The sequence below is a fragment of the Pinus tabuliformis genome, chromosome 7 (assembly GCF_031772625.1).
Source record: "Pinus tabuliformis cultivar Carrire ecotype Pingquan chromosome 7, CPIR1, whole genome shotgun sequence".
In the NCBI taxonomy this organism is placed as follows: Eukaryota; Viridiplantae; Streptophyta; class Pinopsida; order Pinales; family Pinaceae; genus Pinus; species Pinus tabuliformis.
In genome coordinates, this window is record NC_142293.1 from 758122527 (window position 1) to 758138571 (window position 16045).

A 16045-nucleotide genomic window follows, 5' to 3' on the forward strand; every position below is an offset into this window, starting at 1 on the left:
CTACCAAGAGACCAACAAGGACCATGTGCTGGAAAGCACTAATCAATTTGGTGGAGAACTTCCTGAGAGGTAGACATAGTCACGTTGCATATCCCTGAATGAAAATCTCCTCATTGTGCACACAATTAGACTTGATCATCATAGACCCTTGAAGCTTGACTATGCTGCCATCTGGGCTAATTTTGTAACATTCTTCACTTTCTTCATTGTTTCAAGCACAAAGACCCAATTTTTAACAAATGTATGTTTATCACAAATGCAATATAGACAAATATATACTACCCAAAAATATTTTTAAATGCTAACAAGATGGTGATACAACTCTTATCACCAATTTTTCCTTAGACCTATCACATTTGTATTTGGACATCATATTATATTCTAAGCCACCATTTTGGTGATTTTTCATGTTGAAATTCAAAATTTGTTGAACTTCAAACCCAGGTCAAATAAAATCGTTGAGCTTTGGGACAAATTTGCAGTAAAAATTTAATTCCAATAACATTGTAATGAAGTCCACCTTCATTCGTTGAGGTTCATTGACATTCAATTAAGGATTGCTTTCTTAAGGGTTAAAACTTAAAGTATTTAAAAAACATAATATTCTTCCTCCATCTTGGCATCGCATAGCACCCCATACCATTTTCTGAGCGACGAGCAGTTCCTCAAGTCTCACAGATATGCAACCATCACCTTTCTCCACAGACCCGATGTTGAGGCTACAAGTCCAAATGGATAGTGTTCGACATTGACAGAGGCATACGCCATCGTCTAGAACAAGTTGCAATTATCTAAAATTAAAGATGTAATCTACTAATCCATGAGGTATAAAGAGAAAACTCTCTAAATGTGTTTTCACTGTGAGATGTATCGTCAGATGGAACACTACATGCACTGGTGGTCTATGATAGCAGGCGGGGGGGGAAATTGGTCTATTGATTGTTGCCCAACCACATTGTCCAATCTGATGAAAGTTGCCTCTGTTTTGACTATGCTTTTATATTTACAGTTATTTATTCAGTAACCTACTAACCTCTAGTCTCTTTCATCGGTACTGAATGTCGGTCCATACATGTCCTGATGAGTTCCATTGGTACTGAATGTTGGTCCATACATCCTAGACCAACTTTTTGTTAATTTCTGGCATTATAAGTGTTAATTTTAGGTTAACATGTTCTTTGCTTATGTCAATTACTTCAATGTACCACATGTGCCCAATTTTCATTACTTTCCATTAGCAAAACCATATCACATTGATTGTAACTAGAGAAAGAACATAAACAACATATGAAAAGGACAAGACAAGACATGAGAACACAGGAAATGGCTCAAGCCAAGGAAAAACCCCAAGATGGGGAAAACCCTTTGACAATTCTTCTTATTATCTTATATCAAAATGTTCAGCAGAGAGAGATAGAGTACAACAATTCAAAATTCAATAGTGACTTGTCAGCATTACAATCCTTAAACAAATGAGTGATCTATCTGGATCTGCAATCTAGCATGAACTGTATACATGCTACTGAAGAGGGTTAAACTGTTAGGGTTGCTCACAAATCACTAGTAACTGCATCAAGAACCTTCCTAATGACTACGGTTGAGCTTGATATGAAAGGAGTTATTCTAGCCTTCTTCTACTTAGTCAAGAATGCCTCCATCAGTTGCGGTTAGCCTTCAAACAAGGTCTACAACATAGCTCTGTTAGACCGAGCTAATACAAGCCCTAAGGTAGACCAGCGGCTCTCCTTTCTGCAAGAGTATGAAGCTCAATCTTCATATAACATTAGATATAGGCCAGCAGTTGTCCTAAATCACAGTCGTTGCCTTTTGCTCTTATTCATCCTCCACAACAAACTTCAACGATGCCCAGAATTACCCTTAAAGTACAGTGGCTCTCTCATGAGACCCTTAGCCCTGTGACAGAAGAGAAAAACCCAAGCCAGAACACTCCTTTGTCCTCCATATGAATTCGAATACCTCAGACATACTCTTGTGTTAGATGAGGATGGAAGATGCCTTTATATACGATTTGTCATGATGACTTGTCCTTATGGAGGTGAAGCCGACCTTGAAATTTTGGAGGCAAATTCAAAATTTCAAATTTTCAATTTTTCCCGCCTTGAAGAGAACTTCTTTTGAGCAAATAAATATTTTTCCTTATCCAAATTTGGTGATCTTTGGGTCAATTTTGATCCTCTCAAGAAGAGGAATTTAATGCAATTACTAACTTCACCAAATGCATTGCCCAAAGTGGAATTTGGCCCTAGTTGCCAAATTTAACACTCCCTCTCAACTAGGGAGAATTCCACTTGCCAATCCATTCATTCATCAGGACATCCTGTCATCATGAACCATCTCTGCATCTCGTCTCAACTCTGTTGAATACTAACATAGATAATGAAGAAGAATCGATCGAGAGTGAGTCATAGGACCTTACCACTCTCCTCTAACAAAAGTCAATCCAGAGGTAGAACCTCAATCAGACTTGATCCCAGATCAAGTTGAATAACACCATGCATCCTAGTCATAGGGAGTACGGCAGTACCTGATGCGTCCATCAGTAGTGCTATGGTCCCTAACCACTTTTCCCAACTCATTAGCCAGATGAGAGGTACTTCCCATGTGTCCCGCACTACATGGGTAGGATGATACTGAATTAATAGCAGGGAAAGAATGTATCACATCCTGCTCACAACCACACGTAGGGAAAGGACGAACCACATCCTACAATCACACATCACGATCACACGTAGGGAAAGGACGAACCACATCCCACAATCATACATCACAATCACACGTAAGTAAAGGACGAACCACATCCTACAATCATACATCATAATCACACGTAGGGAAAGGACGAACCACATCCTACAATCATACAACAATCAATCGTAGGAAGGATCCTACACGTGGGGAAAGGATGAACCACATCCCACCAACATGTCAACCACATATCGTAGGGAATAAGCATCCTACATGTGGGGAAAGGATGAACCACGTCCCACTGAAATGTCAACGATGCCTATATGCATTTCTCACTGGGGTATCCGTAGGAGAAGGTGAACCACTCATCTTGTGCATATGTCATCAACAGTAAGGGAAGGTGAACCACTCACCCTACAAACATGTGTCTGTAATCGTAGGGGAAGGTGAACCACTCACCCTATAAACATGTGTTTGTAATCGTAGGGGAAGGTGAACCACTCACCCTATACACATGTCAACCACCATGGGATATCACAAGGGAAGGTGAACCACTCACCCTATACACGGCGCACCAATAGGAGAAGGTGAACCACTCAACCTATGGTCGCTCATATCTCAATAAGTACCTCAAGTCTTCCGGAACTCAATGTACAGTTGGGACCCTCATAGTAGGGTCTATCCATGACTCCCAGCCTCTTTCTGAAGAAAGATAATCTTGATCTTACAAAGATAATAGAGATCTGCTCACTCAATCAATAATGATGAAGCTTGGTGGCTCTCTAATGTACTGAATCAAAAATAGATCTGTTCATGACTTCCACCCTTTTTTTAAAGGAAGATATCAACTTCCTCTTATATGAGAGGATCATTATCTGTCAGATCATATCTTCCTTTGAACATCGGAAAAGAATACTTGTTCGGAGCATATTCATCAAGCTATTGGCACCCTGTTGTTCATCTATGCACCAAAGTCAGCCAATCATACTTCTTCTTAAGTAGCAAGAATCATCAGACATCATATTATAACATCACATCTCCCTCTGAATGTTTGAAAGGTAAGCTTACTTAAAACATAAGCATTGAGCTATATGCAACCTGCTTTTAATCCTATGGTCCATGTGCTAGAATTATCCAATCATAATCATGCAGCTTATATCAAATTCAGTTATCAAGACATGCCTTTCATCAATAATCATTGGACAAGAATAGTCATCAAGGATTTTATGGCTCCCTCTTAAGCCTTTCTTTAAGTCAGATGAGGCAACAACTTCAGAAAAGGTGTGAGTCATCATAGTCCTAGTTGTCTCATCCTTCTTTGCATCAAATTACCCAATTCATGATGGGAAGAAGGCCTTTTCATCAAGCATTCATATTTGTAGAACCATTCTTCACAAAATCCTGATTTAATGCAATCAAGATATCAGGTTCTTTTGCTTATTGTGCTTGTTACTTGCTTCTGATAGAGAACTGGTCAGAGTGCTATGCACTTCTTCTAGATGATCTTCAAGATTGAAGGCTTTAGGTGAGGTGTACTTCTTATCAAAGGTGCTGCAATTTCCTTTACTAACAGATCCTTGAGAGGTTGAATTTTGGCCTAGAATTGTTGTTCTTGTTGCTTCTTGTTTCCACTTGCAGCTACAAGATCGTAGTAATTAATGATTTGCAATCTTCACCGGGATGTCATGTCAATCATGCTTCGTGCTACAAGATTAATGCTAGGCAAATCAATGAAGGATCAGAACCAAGTTCAATCATAAGTCAGAATTTTAGAAGGCCACTTCCTTTATTACAAAAATTGTCACTGTCTCATTTGTTCACAGAATCATTGTCCTGACAGAATGTGCTTTAAACAAAATCTTTGTCTTCAGATGATTGCAAGAACCCTTAACTGATGCATGTTGATAATGGGAGCTGTAAAGATCCATACGAGATTTACTTTAGCTCAGGGTAGGCCAAATAACTCTACTACTCAGATAAGATGCTAATGATGTTGATGATCTCGAGGGCCAAGATTGAACATAAATTAGGAATGTCTATGATACAGTGAATAGGAGCCTGAAACTAAAGTTGAATCAAATGAGATCGAAACATAGCTTAACCATTGTAGTGTCGAAAACATAGTTAAATCATAGTGAGTGGAGGGTTGAGACTTCTCTTTCAATCTTGATGCATTACCAGGAATTTCGAACTGTCTTAGAGGGTCGAAAAGTTACAGATGGAGTATAACCCTTGACTACTTCAGAGTCCAGACTTTACGACATATGGAGAACCACTTGCAAATGAGCTCAACGAAACCCTTAAAAGAACAAAATAAGTTATAAGCCCATAAGCCCTTTCAAAGTTTGTCTGCTTGCCAAATCTTTTAAAGTTCCTTAAGGCCATACTTGATTTCAAAGAGAACAGTGAATTCTTCTTTTGGTGCTCACTATTAATGCCAATATTGGTCAGTCTACTGAAGATATATATACTAAGCAGAATTGTACTGAGAAAAAGATTCGCAAAGAACAGAGCTTGACTTCAAATGATCCTTCTTGCACCCGATCCTTTCTCTTCTTCAATTAGTTGTCATCGAAAGTTCATCAGAAAGATACAAAGTACAAAATCTCATGAATCAAGCTATCCAAGATCTGAATCAGTCTTGTTCACAACTTCGTTTGTGAACAAGACTATTGCATAACACTGTCATGGTCAAACAAGCTGTAACATAGCTATCATCACTTGGTTCAGAACTTTAACTACATATAGTTGACAAGTATCCAAACTTATCTATACATAATGACAAGTGCAGTGAGGCTATATGCAATGCCAACTAATCAGAGACTAAACCTAACAGTGATGACACCTTCAACAAGGTCTCTGAGTTGCCATACCATCGTGATAACTACTTCACTGAGATGCCAATGTGCTGAAGTACGGATATCAATACTATAGTTCAGGATTACAATGATGCCACTGTCCTGAATAGAAAGCCACACCAACATATACAGTGAAATATATATATATATATATATATATATATATATATATTCATATATTCTGAAGAAACCAGACAGTGGATATGAAGAAGCCATACATCAAATCTGAGGGATAATGTCAAACGCAGGGATGACAAAACATAGTATCGAAATCACTATTGTAAAGTAGAGAATACCCAAAATGCATGGTAGAGAGACATTGCAATTATAGATCCTCAGGGTAGGCAAAATAAGTAGTAGATGGCAGTCCGGTCCATAGAGCTTTAGTCTATCATCTGCAATGAGAATGATCCCAACGAATCTCTTCAAACTCAATAGAATATCTAATGTGATTTTTGTTGATCCAGAAGACCAATAATACCCACAAAAAGTCGTTTCTCAAAAAAATTGAACACACAGTGAGGGGAATTAGAAAGATGGAACCTGATTTTTTTATAGTGGTCCACTATAAGTAACGTCTTAGAGTCTGGTTATGAAATATAATGCCCAAAAATTGATACACAGACACAGTAATTCATAACGGTTCTTGTATCACCATCAAACCACACATAGTCCCAACAGTGAAGCTACAGCAGCATTGGAGTGTACAGGAATGATCTTCGTCCACCTTAGTATGACTTTCAAAACTTGTGGTAATGTACAGGAATGGAACATGGCCTCTAGGGAATTAATCATATGTATAACAATGCTTCACCCCCACAACCCACATGCACAAGCCATCAACTGATATGCAGCTCAGGAAGAAAGGAAAACTCGCTATGCTCATAGCCTTGACTGGGTATTCGAGCTGCCCCTCCAAAGAGTAAATCGAACCATAGGCACCTTCAGTTAGCCTCATCTCAAATTCATCCTCATAAGAGCAGTCATCCTGTGCCTGGCCTCAGAAGATAACTTCATAAGATGATTGCTTTCTTCCACTCCCTTGCTTGGACTTATCCTCACCTATGCTCTGATACCATGTTAATTTTAGGTTAACATGTTCTTTGCTTAGGTCAATTTCTTCAATGTACCACATTAGCTCGATTTTCATTTCTTTCCATTAGCAAAACCATATCACATTGATAGTAACTAGAGAAAGAACATAAACAACATATGCAGAGGACAAGTCAAGACATGAGAACACAGGAAATGGCTCAAGCCAAGGAAAAACCCCAAGATGGGGAAAACCCTTTGACAATTCTTCTTATTATCTTATATCAAAATATTCAACAGAGAGAGAGATAGAGTACAACGATTCAAAAGTCAATAGTGACTTGCCAGCATCACAACCCTTAAACAAATGAGTGATCTATCTGGATCTGCAATCTGGCATGAACTGTATACATGCTACTGAAGAGGGTTAGATTGATTAGGGTTGCTCACAGATCACTGGTAATTGCATCAAGAACCCTCCTAATGACTGCGGCTGAGCTTGATATGCAAGGAGCTATTCTAGCCTTCTTCTACTTGATCAAGAATGCCTCCATCAGCGGCAGCCAGCCTTCAAACAAGGTCTACAACATAGTTCTGTTAGACTCAGCTAATACAAGCCTTAAGGTAGACCAGCGACTCTCCTTTTTGCAAGAGTATGAAGCTTGGTCTTCATATAACATTAGATATAGGCCAGCGGTTGTCCTAAATCATAGTGGCTGCCTTCTGCTCGTATTCATCATCCACAACAGACTTCAATGATACCCAGAATTACACTTAAGTACACTGACTCTCTCATGAGACCCTCGGCCCTGTGACAAAAGAGAGAAACCCAAGCCAGAACACTCCTTTGTCCTCCATATGAATTTGAATACCTCAAACATACTCTTGTGTTAGATGAGGATGGAAGATACCTTTATATACAATTTGTAAAGACGATTTATCGTTATGGAGGTGAAGTCGACCTTGACATTTTTTATGCAAATTCAAAATTTCAAATTTTCAATTTTTCCCACCTTGAAGAGAACTTCTTTTGAACAAATAAATATTTTTCCTTATCCAAATTTGGTGATCTTTGGGTCGATTTTGATCCTCTCGAGGAGAGGAATTTAATGCAATGATTATCTTCACCAGATGAGCTGCCCAAAGTGGAATTTGGCCCTAGTTGCCAAATTTAACAATAAGCATCGCTGGAAAATCTCTTGTCGAATCAGACTACTAGATGACAATTTAGAGTTTTAAGAAAATGTTTCTTAAAGACATGGAGTTGTTAATGCTATTGGATGATCAAAGCCAAAAACATGCATATGTACCTTTTTTTCTATAATGAAAGTGTTTTTCCTTTCTTGAAAAAATCTCTAGTCTTTTTCCCTGAATTTGCCCTTCTGTTAAATATTAATGAATGAATAATATTTTAACGTCCACGAGACTAAAAATAGTCTACGGGACTACCAGCCTCCCTGCTTTTCGCCTTTTACAATTCAATCCTTTTCTTACTCAAATTGATGATGAGTTGACCCAACCTTCTAACAATCCCCTCACTGTAAAGGAAATGCCAAGGAACTGATGCTAACATATTGCCATAACTGTCTTTGATGTCTCTAAAAGCATCACATTCCAAAATGAAATTTTTTTCCGATTCCACTGCCCCAGAAGTGCAAAAAGCACACACTCGTTCTTCCCAAGCTGCTTTAGGTCTTTTCCACCATCCCGTTTCCCACCGAAGTTGATGCAAGTTAGTTCTTAATTGAGCAATAAAAATCTTGCTCTCCATGGAATGCTAGCTCCAATGTACTCTTTTTGTTGGAGATCACAAGCGGGTTTGAATTCTTGAACATAGTACTTCTTCTTTCTACCCAACTCTTTTCCCCATATATGCTTACGAAATTTCTCCGTAACAAAATTCTTTAACTCCTTGCTATTCGTGGGACAGGCATTGAGGTAAATATTCCATTTTTGCATCCATGTTTTGTCTCATCCATGATTTTTTTCTTTCACTCATGCCTTCATTGATGATAACTTTACGCCATCTACCTACTCCCATTTGCTCAATTCTTTTTAGCTACCTTATGAGACGCACCATAGCAATTGCTTTGATTGGAGCTTCTCTTGTTTCACTCAAAATTATCTCACAAGGAACCGAACTTTTTATTTTGAACTTGCTCATGATCAAGCATTTTTGGATTTTCTCAATTTGTTTCCATTTTGAGACAGGGATGTTATTAGCCCACAATTCACACCCATATAATATCATTGGACAAACTAGGAGTCCAAAAAACACTTTAATAAAACTAGCAAATTATATTGGACTGTGACTTTGTTTCTACATTCATCGATATTTTCTCAATTACCCGAAGTCCATTTCTTGAACTTTCCCATTTGTTAAAATATTAATAAAATTATTCTATTTTATTTAAATCATTAAGGTTAGTATGCTATTTTAATTTTTTTCCTACTATTTTCATTTTACATAGAAATATAATTGCCTAATTGAATTATATAGATATAGAAATATATAGAGAGATTATTTGCAATTTATAGTCTTTAGAATTTCAAGATGAATTTTATCACCAAAATTTTTATTCTCAAATTTTTTATGGAACTTCAAGATCATTGAACTCAAATTCAAACTTGAACCAGGTGACCTAAATTATAATATACTATACTAGCAAATACAATTTCAAAACTTAAAACAAGGCACTAAAAGAATTAAACAAAAATATTTAATAAAATCCCATATAACCAAACTGTAAACAATAAACGAGACTAACATCAATTGAAAGTAGAAACAAATGAACTTACTGATCATCTATTCTACATGTTAAATTCCTTGCAATGATAGATCGTAAGTCTTCATCTGTTAAATGACTTCTTGAATAACCAAATATCCCAACATTCTACAACCACCAAAACATCTTGATGTTAAATCAAAATCATACAACTCACATGTAATAAGTAATAGACATCTATATCTAGACGTATACATTGCAATGCATGTGTAAATAATGTCATTTAAATTATCAATCAAGCAAAAAATTGTGGTAAGGACGTTCCTAGAGAATGCATACATCCATGTTATCTCAAAGGGTCGAGAATGTTGAAATTTTGCTCAATTTAGAGTTCAACAATTTCACTTCTTAACTAGAGGTTTCTTGGATCTTAACCCTACAAATTTAGCCATAGCACCATTGTGAAATAAAAATAAAACAACAGAAACAATGTACAATGTTTCAACTCTTATCAACCCTGATCATCTAGGCAATACCAATGTGATCCAATAAGTTTCAACGGTGAGTTTCAGCGACATATAGCAATCTTATCAAGTATATAATGGATCTGAAAAAAGCTTATGAAAGCTGTAAAACAACAGTAAATCTGCATTTATATTATTCAATTATAATGTCATATCGCTTAACTTATTCATCCTTAACCTATGTCAAATCAGCAAGACTTACAGAGCTGGAAATTACAAACCATGAAGAACATAGAGGGCTGAAAATCAAATATATGAACTTCATGAACATATATATGAAGGGTAAGGGAGGCCAACAATACAGATGTGGTTTGATGCCCTTACAAGAAACCTACAATAGCACATGCAGGCTGACATGTGAATAACTACACTCCAAGGGTACACATGTCAAGCTCCAAGGTGATGTTGTTTACAAGGCTTCAAATGCAAGGGTATTCCACGAGGTGTGTATAATGCTCATTCGAAAACCCTCTAAGGACTGCAACAATCCTTCTATGCCATGCATCCCATGGGACCCACTCCCCTCTACATGAACATTGTTGCGACTCAAACATTGCCAAGCCAATTCCAAGACTCCATGCAAGCATCCAAGCTACCATGTGTTGTCTAGGGCCTAATGGCCTCCTTCAGGATGCAAAATGATCCTATCCTAAGTAGGGTGTTCTCCTAGCAACCATCTACATGCGGCCATCATGTAGAATGTCACTGAAGTTGTCTCAAATTCTCCAATGCCTTGGGGAATAATAACATGTGAGCACCTAAATGAGTTCAAGAAAAACACTGAGAAAGCCATCTCCAATGTGCAAATCCATCACGAATCATCTCCCATGTGCAAGTTTGTCACAAATGATCTAGGGAATGTTGATACACCATGTACTCTATATCTCATTAAGCACTCCCAAATATGGTGTAAATAATTATGGAGTACTAACCCTGAAAGCTAACGGTCCCTCTTTACAAGGAAAGTGTTTTGATCAACACCTATCAACTCCCTTTGTAATTCCACCAAATATGCCCCCTGCAAATTACATCTGCGACAATTTTGAAATCAACCACTCTACCCTATAAAGAGCCTACCAACCATGCTATCACAACATCTTGATGCTCCAAAGAGTATTGACCACCTATGAATATGAAGGAACAAAAGCAACCTACCTAACTCCATCATCTCAACAAGTCAATGGCATAGGCCAAAATCAACAAACACCACATCATGAGCTATACAAGACATCTTGTAGAGATAATCACATCCCCACATGACATCAAAACAAGTGAATCACATCTATCAAAGACTAAAAGATAGAAATATGCACAAGTCAACTCATGAATCCCAAAATACCAAGTTCATGGTATAGGTAACAATCTATGCAAGCCTATCAACAACCTATGAACACAAAGATTCCTCTCATGCACCTCAAAACCTCCACCAACTAAAACAACCTACGGTAGGTCATCTTTCTCATTCCAAGAGAATATTGAAGTAAGAGTAACATCTCTATCTAAGAGAATCCATCAACCTTGTCCCTATACTCTACAATACCCCCATCAACTACAACTTGAAATCAATCTCTGCGTCATCCTCCATCAAGGTATCACACCTCACCTCCTCAACACAATTGGAAGGCTTGCAGATGGAAGAAACCAATGCAATATGACTAACATACCTCCTGGGAGGTAAACTCACCCTCATTGAAGGTCAAGTCGCTCTACATGCCATCTCAGTGTCTGATGGGTTGGACTAGAAGAAGAGGGAACAGCTAATCCTAGCCTCACCTCATTTACACCTAAATCTGACTTGTCACAAGTCTTAGGATCAATGTTTCGTACATTTTCCTTCTTACTCTCCTCAATCACTGAAGGAGAATCTTGTGAAATAGAAGACCTCACATCCTCATGAATTTTCAAAATTATTCTTCCTGCTATCTTCTTCTACACTAGAGATTAAACACTATAATCCTTAGAAGTCTCATCATATCCAACAGAGTTACCCATGATGCTCAAGGGTTCCAACTTTGTCCTCTTCTCCTCAAGCACGTGAATATAAAATGGAAAACCAAACACACAGATCTAAGATACATCTATTTTCACATGTAAATGCCTTCTCTAGTGCCATGTCCTTCAAGCTCCTATGAGGACACCTATTCAAGATATACATGGTTGTACTACAAGCCTTAGTCCAAAAACACATGGGCATATCCATGCTATGAATAAAAGACTTGGTAGTGTTAATGATAGACCCATTCTTTGTCCCAACAACCCCATTTTGTTATGGGTTCTTGTTGATTTGGGGTAGCATCAGATGTGCTCTAGCCACGGAAATTGGTGGAGAGGCTAAAGCAAATGAGATCTCCAATACCCAGAAATGGTTTCGGCAGATTCTAAACAGTTTGGGAGATATTAAAATAATTAATATTTTTAATGGAGTCCCTAAGTCTAAACTTAGGGAAAATAAAATATTAATGTGTATTAATATAAAACTGTGTTAGAATGGTCCAAAAGTCATGGATCAAGCCAAAATTAATCTTAGTCGTTGATTAGGGACTTAATCTCGGTCGTTGAATTGTCAACAAGAAAAGTATATAAGGAGGCTTGAGGGTCACTTGGAGAACACACCGAGTTGATCAAGATTTCGATTTTCTGGGGCAGGGTTTGCTGAGGAAGTCGAAAGAGTGATCAGAGTTGCAACTGAGGGGCAGTGAATACAGAAGTAGAGAGGCAGAGATAGTACCAGGAGGATCAGTGCAGAAGCCGGGAGAGAGGGACGTAGAGCTAGCCAGAGGTTCACGTAGAGCCAGTCAGGGCTCACGCAGAGGCAGCCAGGAGCTGCGTAGTGCCTCAGAGAGCCAGTGTGGGTGACGCAGAGGCTCTAAGGGTTGACGCAGTGCCTCCAGAGGCTGACGTAGGGGGAGCCAGGGTGACGTTGGGTAGACGTTGGGCCAGAAAGGGTTGATGCAATCCTTTGAGGCTGACATTGGGGTTTTCGTGGGGCAAATTGGAGCTGGGAGCTGTCAGAGTGTTTATCCAGGGTTTCAGGCGGAATATTTGTCTCCGAAGGAGAGGTACTACTGCCGAGATTATTCTCTGTTGGGTGAGCCGGTTTTGGTACCCAGATTGTATTCTGAAACTGCTTAATAATTAAAACCCTCATATAGCTGCACCAGTTTTCCCGCATTGGGTTTTTCCAGGGACATTGGTCCAAAAACAATGGTGTCACTTGTGTGCTTGTTTTGTTTCCTTCAGTTGATGATCTGTAATGTGTTGAGCATGTACTCGTATTTATTTTCAGTATTTACATGGTAAATAACCTGTTAATTAATCAAAAGAAGTAGGCAGAAATAAATCAAAAAGGTACATGAAGGGTTTCTAACAGTTAGACTTAGAAATTCCAACATGGTATCAGAAGGTGGTTGCAGATCATAGAAGAACTGAGGACATCAGCCGAGTAGAGCAGCAGTAGCAGAAAATAGTTGTCCCGAGTGACAGAATTTGTTCCTAGCAGAGAAGCAGCAAGGAAGTGGTGATGCAGTGCCTATGTCATCAAGTTTGAGCCAGGAAGAGGATCAGCACAGTGGCAGAGGGGAGCAGACTCGACCTACACAGTGCCCTGTCATCTTTCTCAGTCAAGAAGGATTGACGCCCGTGGCCAGGAGGTGCGGATTTTGCTGGTGTCGGGATTGCGCAGAGCCTAGAAGCTCTAACCTTTAGTTTGTTGGGCCTTAGGAGGTTGTGGGTAAGTTGCAAAGTGAAGTTGGTGGGTTACTGTAGTCAGAACAGTACCTAACAGGGCAAGACCAAGGAGGAGGGAGTTGCTACCAAGGATTTCTAGCCAAGAAATCTGGATCAGTGGTGCAGCTGCACTAAGGATCGGAGTGGGGGCATCTCAACATTGGCAGAGGGGTTTCCATGAGGGAAATCAAGGCTCAAAGGGAGCCACACCGAAAACTTCTAGAAGGGAAGTAAAGGAGCACCGAGATCACAGTGAACGGGGTAAGAGACCAGGATAGACTGGACGGAGCCTCAAACTTCGTAGTCTGGAAGGCCAGAATCTTATCCGTTCTAGACAAGAACCGTCTCAAGCAATTCGCCTTGAGGACAATAGCGGTCCCAGTTGACCCGGTTGATAGCGATAAGTACGAGGATGCAATGGCGAGGGCCAAGAGCATCATCCTTGATGGGTTCAAGGACCATGTAGTACCACACAATGCCAAGAAGAATACAGTAAATGAGATGTGGTAGGCCCTAAAGAAGTTGTATCAACATACTTCCGTGCAAAGGAAGATGCTACTAGAAAATTAGCTATGGTCATACCAGATGCAGAAGGGAGAACAAATCGACCCCTTCCTCAGTCGATTGAAGGAGATCTAGGATTCGCTGACTTCCATAGGAGCCAAGGCGAATCAAGAATTGAAGGTGAGAACAACCCTGAACGCAGTCTCATAAGACTGGGAGGTGTTTGTCTAGAGCATACTGCGCAGGGCACCCTTCCGGATTGGGAGGAAATGTGAGTGGCTCTTCGCCAAGAAGAGATCAGAAGGCTAAGCAAGGCGGGAAGCAGCAGCAAGGGGATCAGAATCAAGGAGGAGGAAGAGGAGGATGTTGCCCTAGCATTTGAGGGAAAGCAGGAGAAACGAAAGAAGAAGGACCTCTCTAAGGTCAAATGCTTCAACTGTGGGGAACTGGGTCACTATGTGAGCCAGTGTCTGAGGAAGAAGAGCAAGGGAGAGGCGTTTGAGACTAAGGCTGCGCAAGCAAGGGCCGAGAAGGAATTGGAGACAGATGATGACTGTGCCATGAGTGCTCACACGCCACTTGAGCGGAAGTGGGGAGACATCAAGCTGTAGTCAGACGGACTACAGGCAATGAGGGGCAAGATCCTCGAGGTACCCAACCTCTTGGATTATACCTTGCTACGGGAGCCCCGAAGAGGAGTAGCAAGACTGGTGGATTTCGGTAGAGATGGATGTGGATGGAGCGACAGGGGAGCTATAGTGCAAGAGTCCCAGGACAACGTGAGGCAGTAGTGCAAGATGCACAGACTTGTTGCAGCAGCGCAGAGGTCAGAGAGGGAGCACTCGTCAGTGACAGAGGGAGCTTCAGCATCGGGAGTCTTTCTAGCCTGACAGAGATGTCAAAGTTGGGAGATCAGTTACTTACTTCTCAATAACTGAGTTGCAGTGCAGCAGTTAGCAATAGCAGTGCTATGGGCAGCATGATGAGAGGGGTTACAGTGCAGATGTAGCAATGATAGTGGCAGGGCCATGGGCAGCAACACGAATGCAGAGGGAGTTGTCGTACAGATATTGCAGTGCAGAGGATGTTGGGCAACAGGCCTAGCATCAGCACAAGGACCGATGCCGGATGATCAGGTTGATGCTTAATGAGGAGTATTACTAGAGCACAGTCCTCGCTAAGAGGGAGTGTTGATTTGGGGTAGCATCAGATGTGCTCTAGCCACGAAAATTGGTGGAGAGGCTAAAGCACATGAGATCTCCAATACCCAGAAATGGTTTGGGCAGATTCTAAACAGTTTGGGAGATATTAAAATAATTAATATTTTTAATGGAGTCCCTAAGTCTAAACTTAGGGAAAATAAAATATTAATGTGTATTAATATAAAACTGTGTTAGAATGGTCCAAAAGTCATGGATCAAGCCAGAATTAATCTTAGCCGTTGATTAGGGACTTAATCTCGGTCGTTGAATTGTCAACGAGAAAAGTATATAAGGAGGCTTGAGGGTCACTTGGAGAACACACCGAGTTGATCAAGATTTCGATTTTCTGGGGCAGGCTTTGTTGCGGAAGTCAAAAGAGTGATCAGAGTTGCAGCTGAGGAGCAGTGAATATAAAATTAGAGAGGCAGAGATAGTACCAAGAGGATTAGCGTAGAAGCCAGGAGAGAGGGATGCAGAGGCAGTCAGAGTTCACGTGGAGCCAAGCAGGGCTCACGCAGAGGCAGCCAAGAGTTGCGCAGTGCCTCAGAGTGCCAGTGTGGATGACACAGAGGCTCTAAGGGCTGACACAATGCCTCCAGAGGCTAACGCAGGGGGAGCTAGGGTGACGCTAGCCAAAAAGGGCTGACGCAATCCCTAGAGGCTGACGTTGGGGTTTTCGTGGGGCAGATTGGAGCTGGGAGCTGTCAAAGTGTTTATCCGGGGTTTCAGCCGGAATATCTATCTCCGAAGGAGAGGTACTACTGCCGAGA

At 40.2% G+C, this 16045-nt stretch overlaps 1 protein-coding gene across 2 annotated transcripts in view; it reads right to left on the minus strand.

Annotated features, from left to right (window-relative positions):
- Positions 1-16045, minus strand: part of LOC149249739 (inactive glucose-6-phosphate 1-dehydrogenase 4, chloroplastic-like) — a 315894-nt gene that overhangs the window by 21928 nt on the left and 277921 nt on the right. For both annotated transcript variants that reach the window (XM_089458775.1, XM_089458776.1), the window contains exon 4: positions 9393-9487. In XM_089458775.1, coding sequence (XP_089314901.1) covers positions 9393-9487 — 95 coding nt within the window. The remainder of the gene's footprint in view (positions 1-9392; positions 9488-16045) is intronic.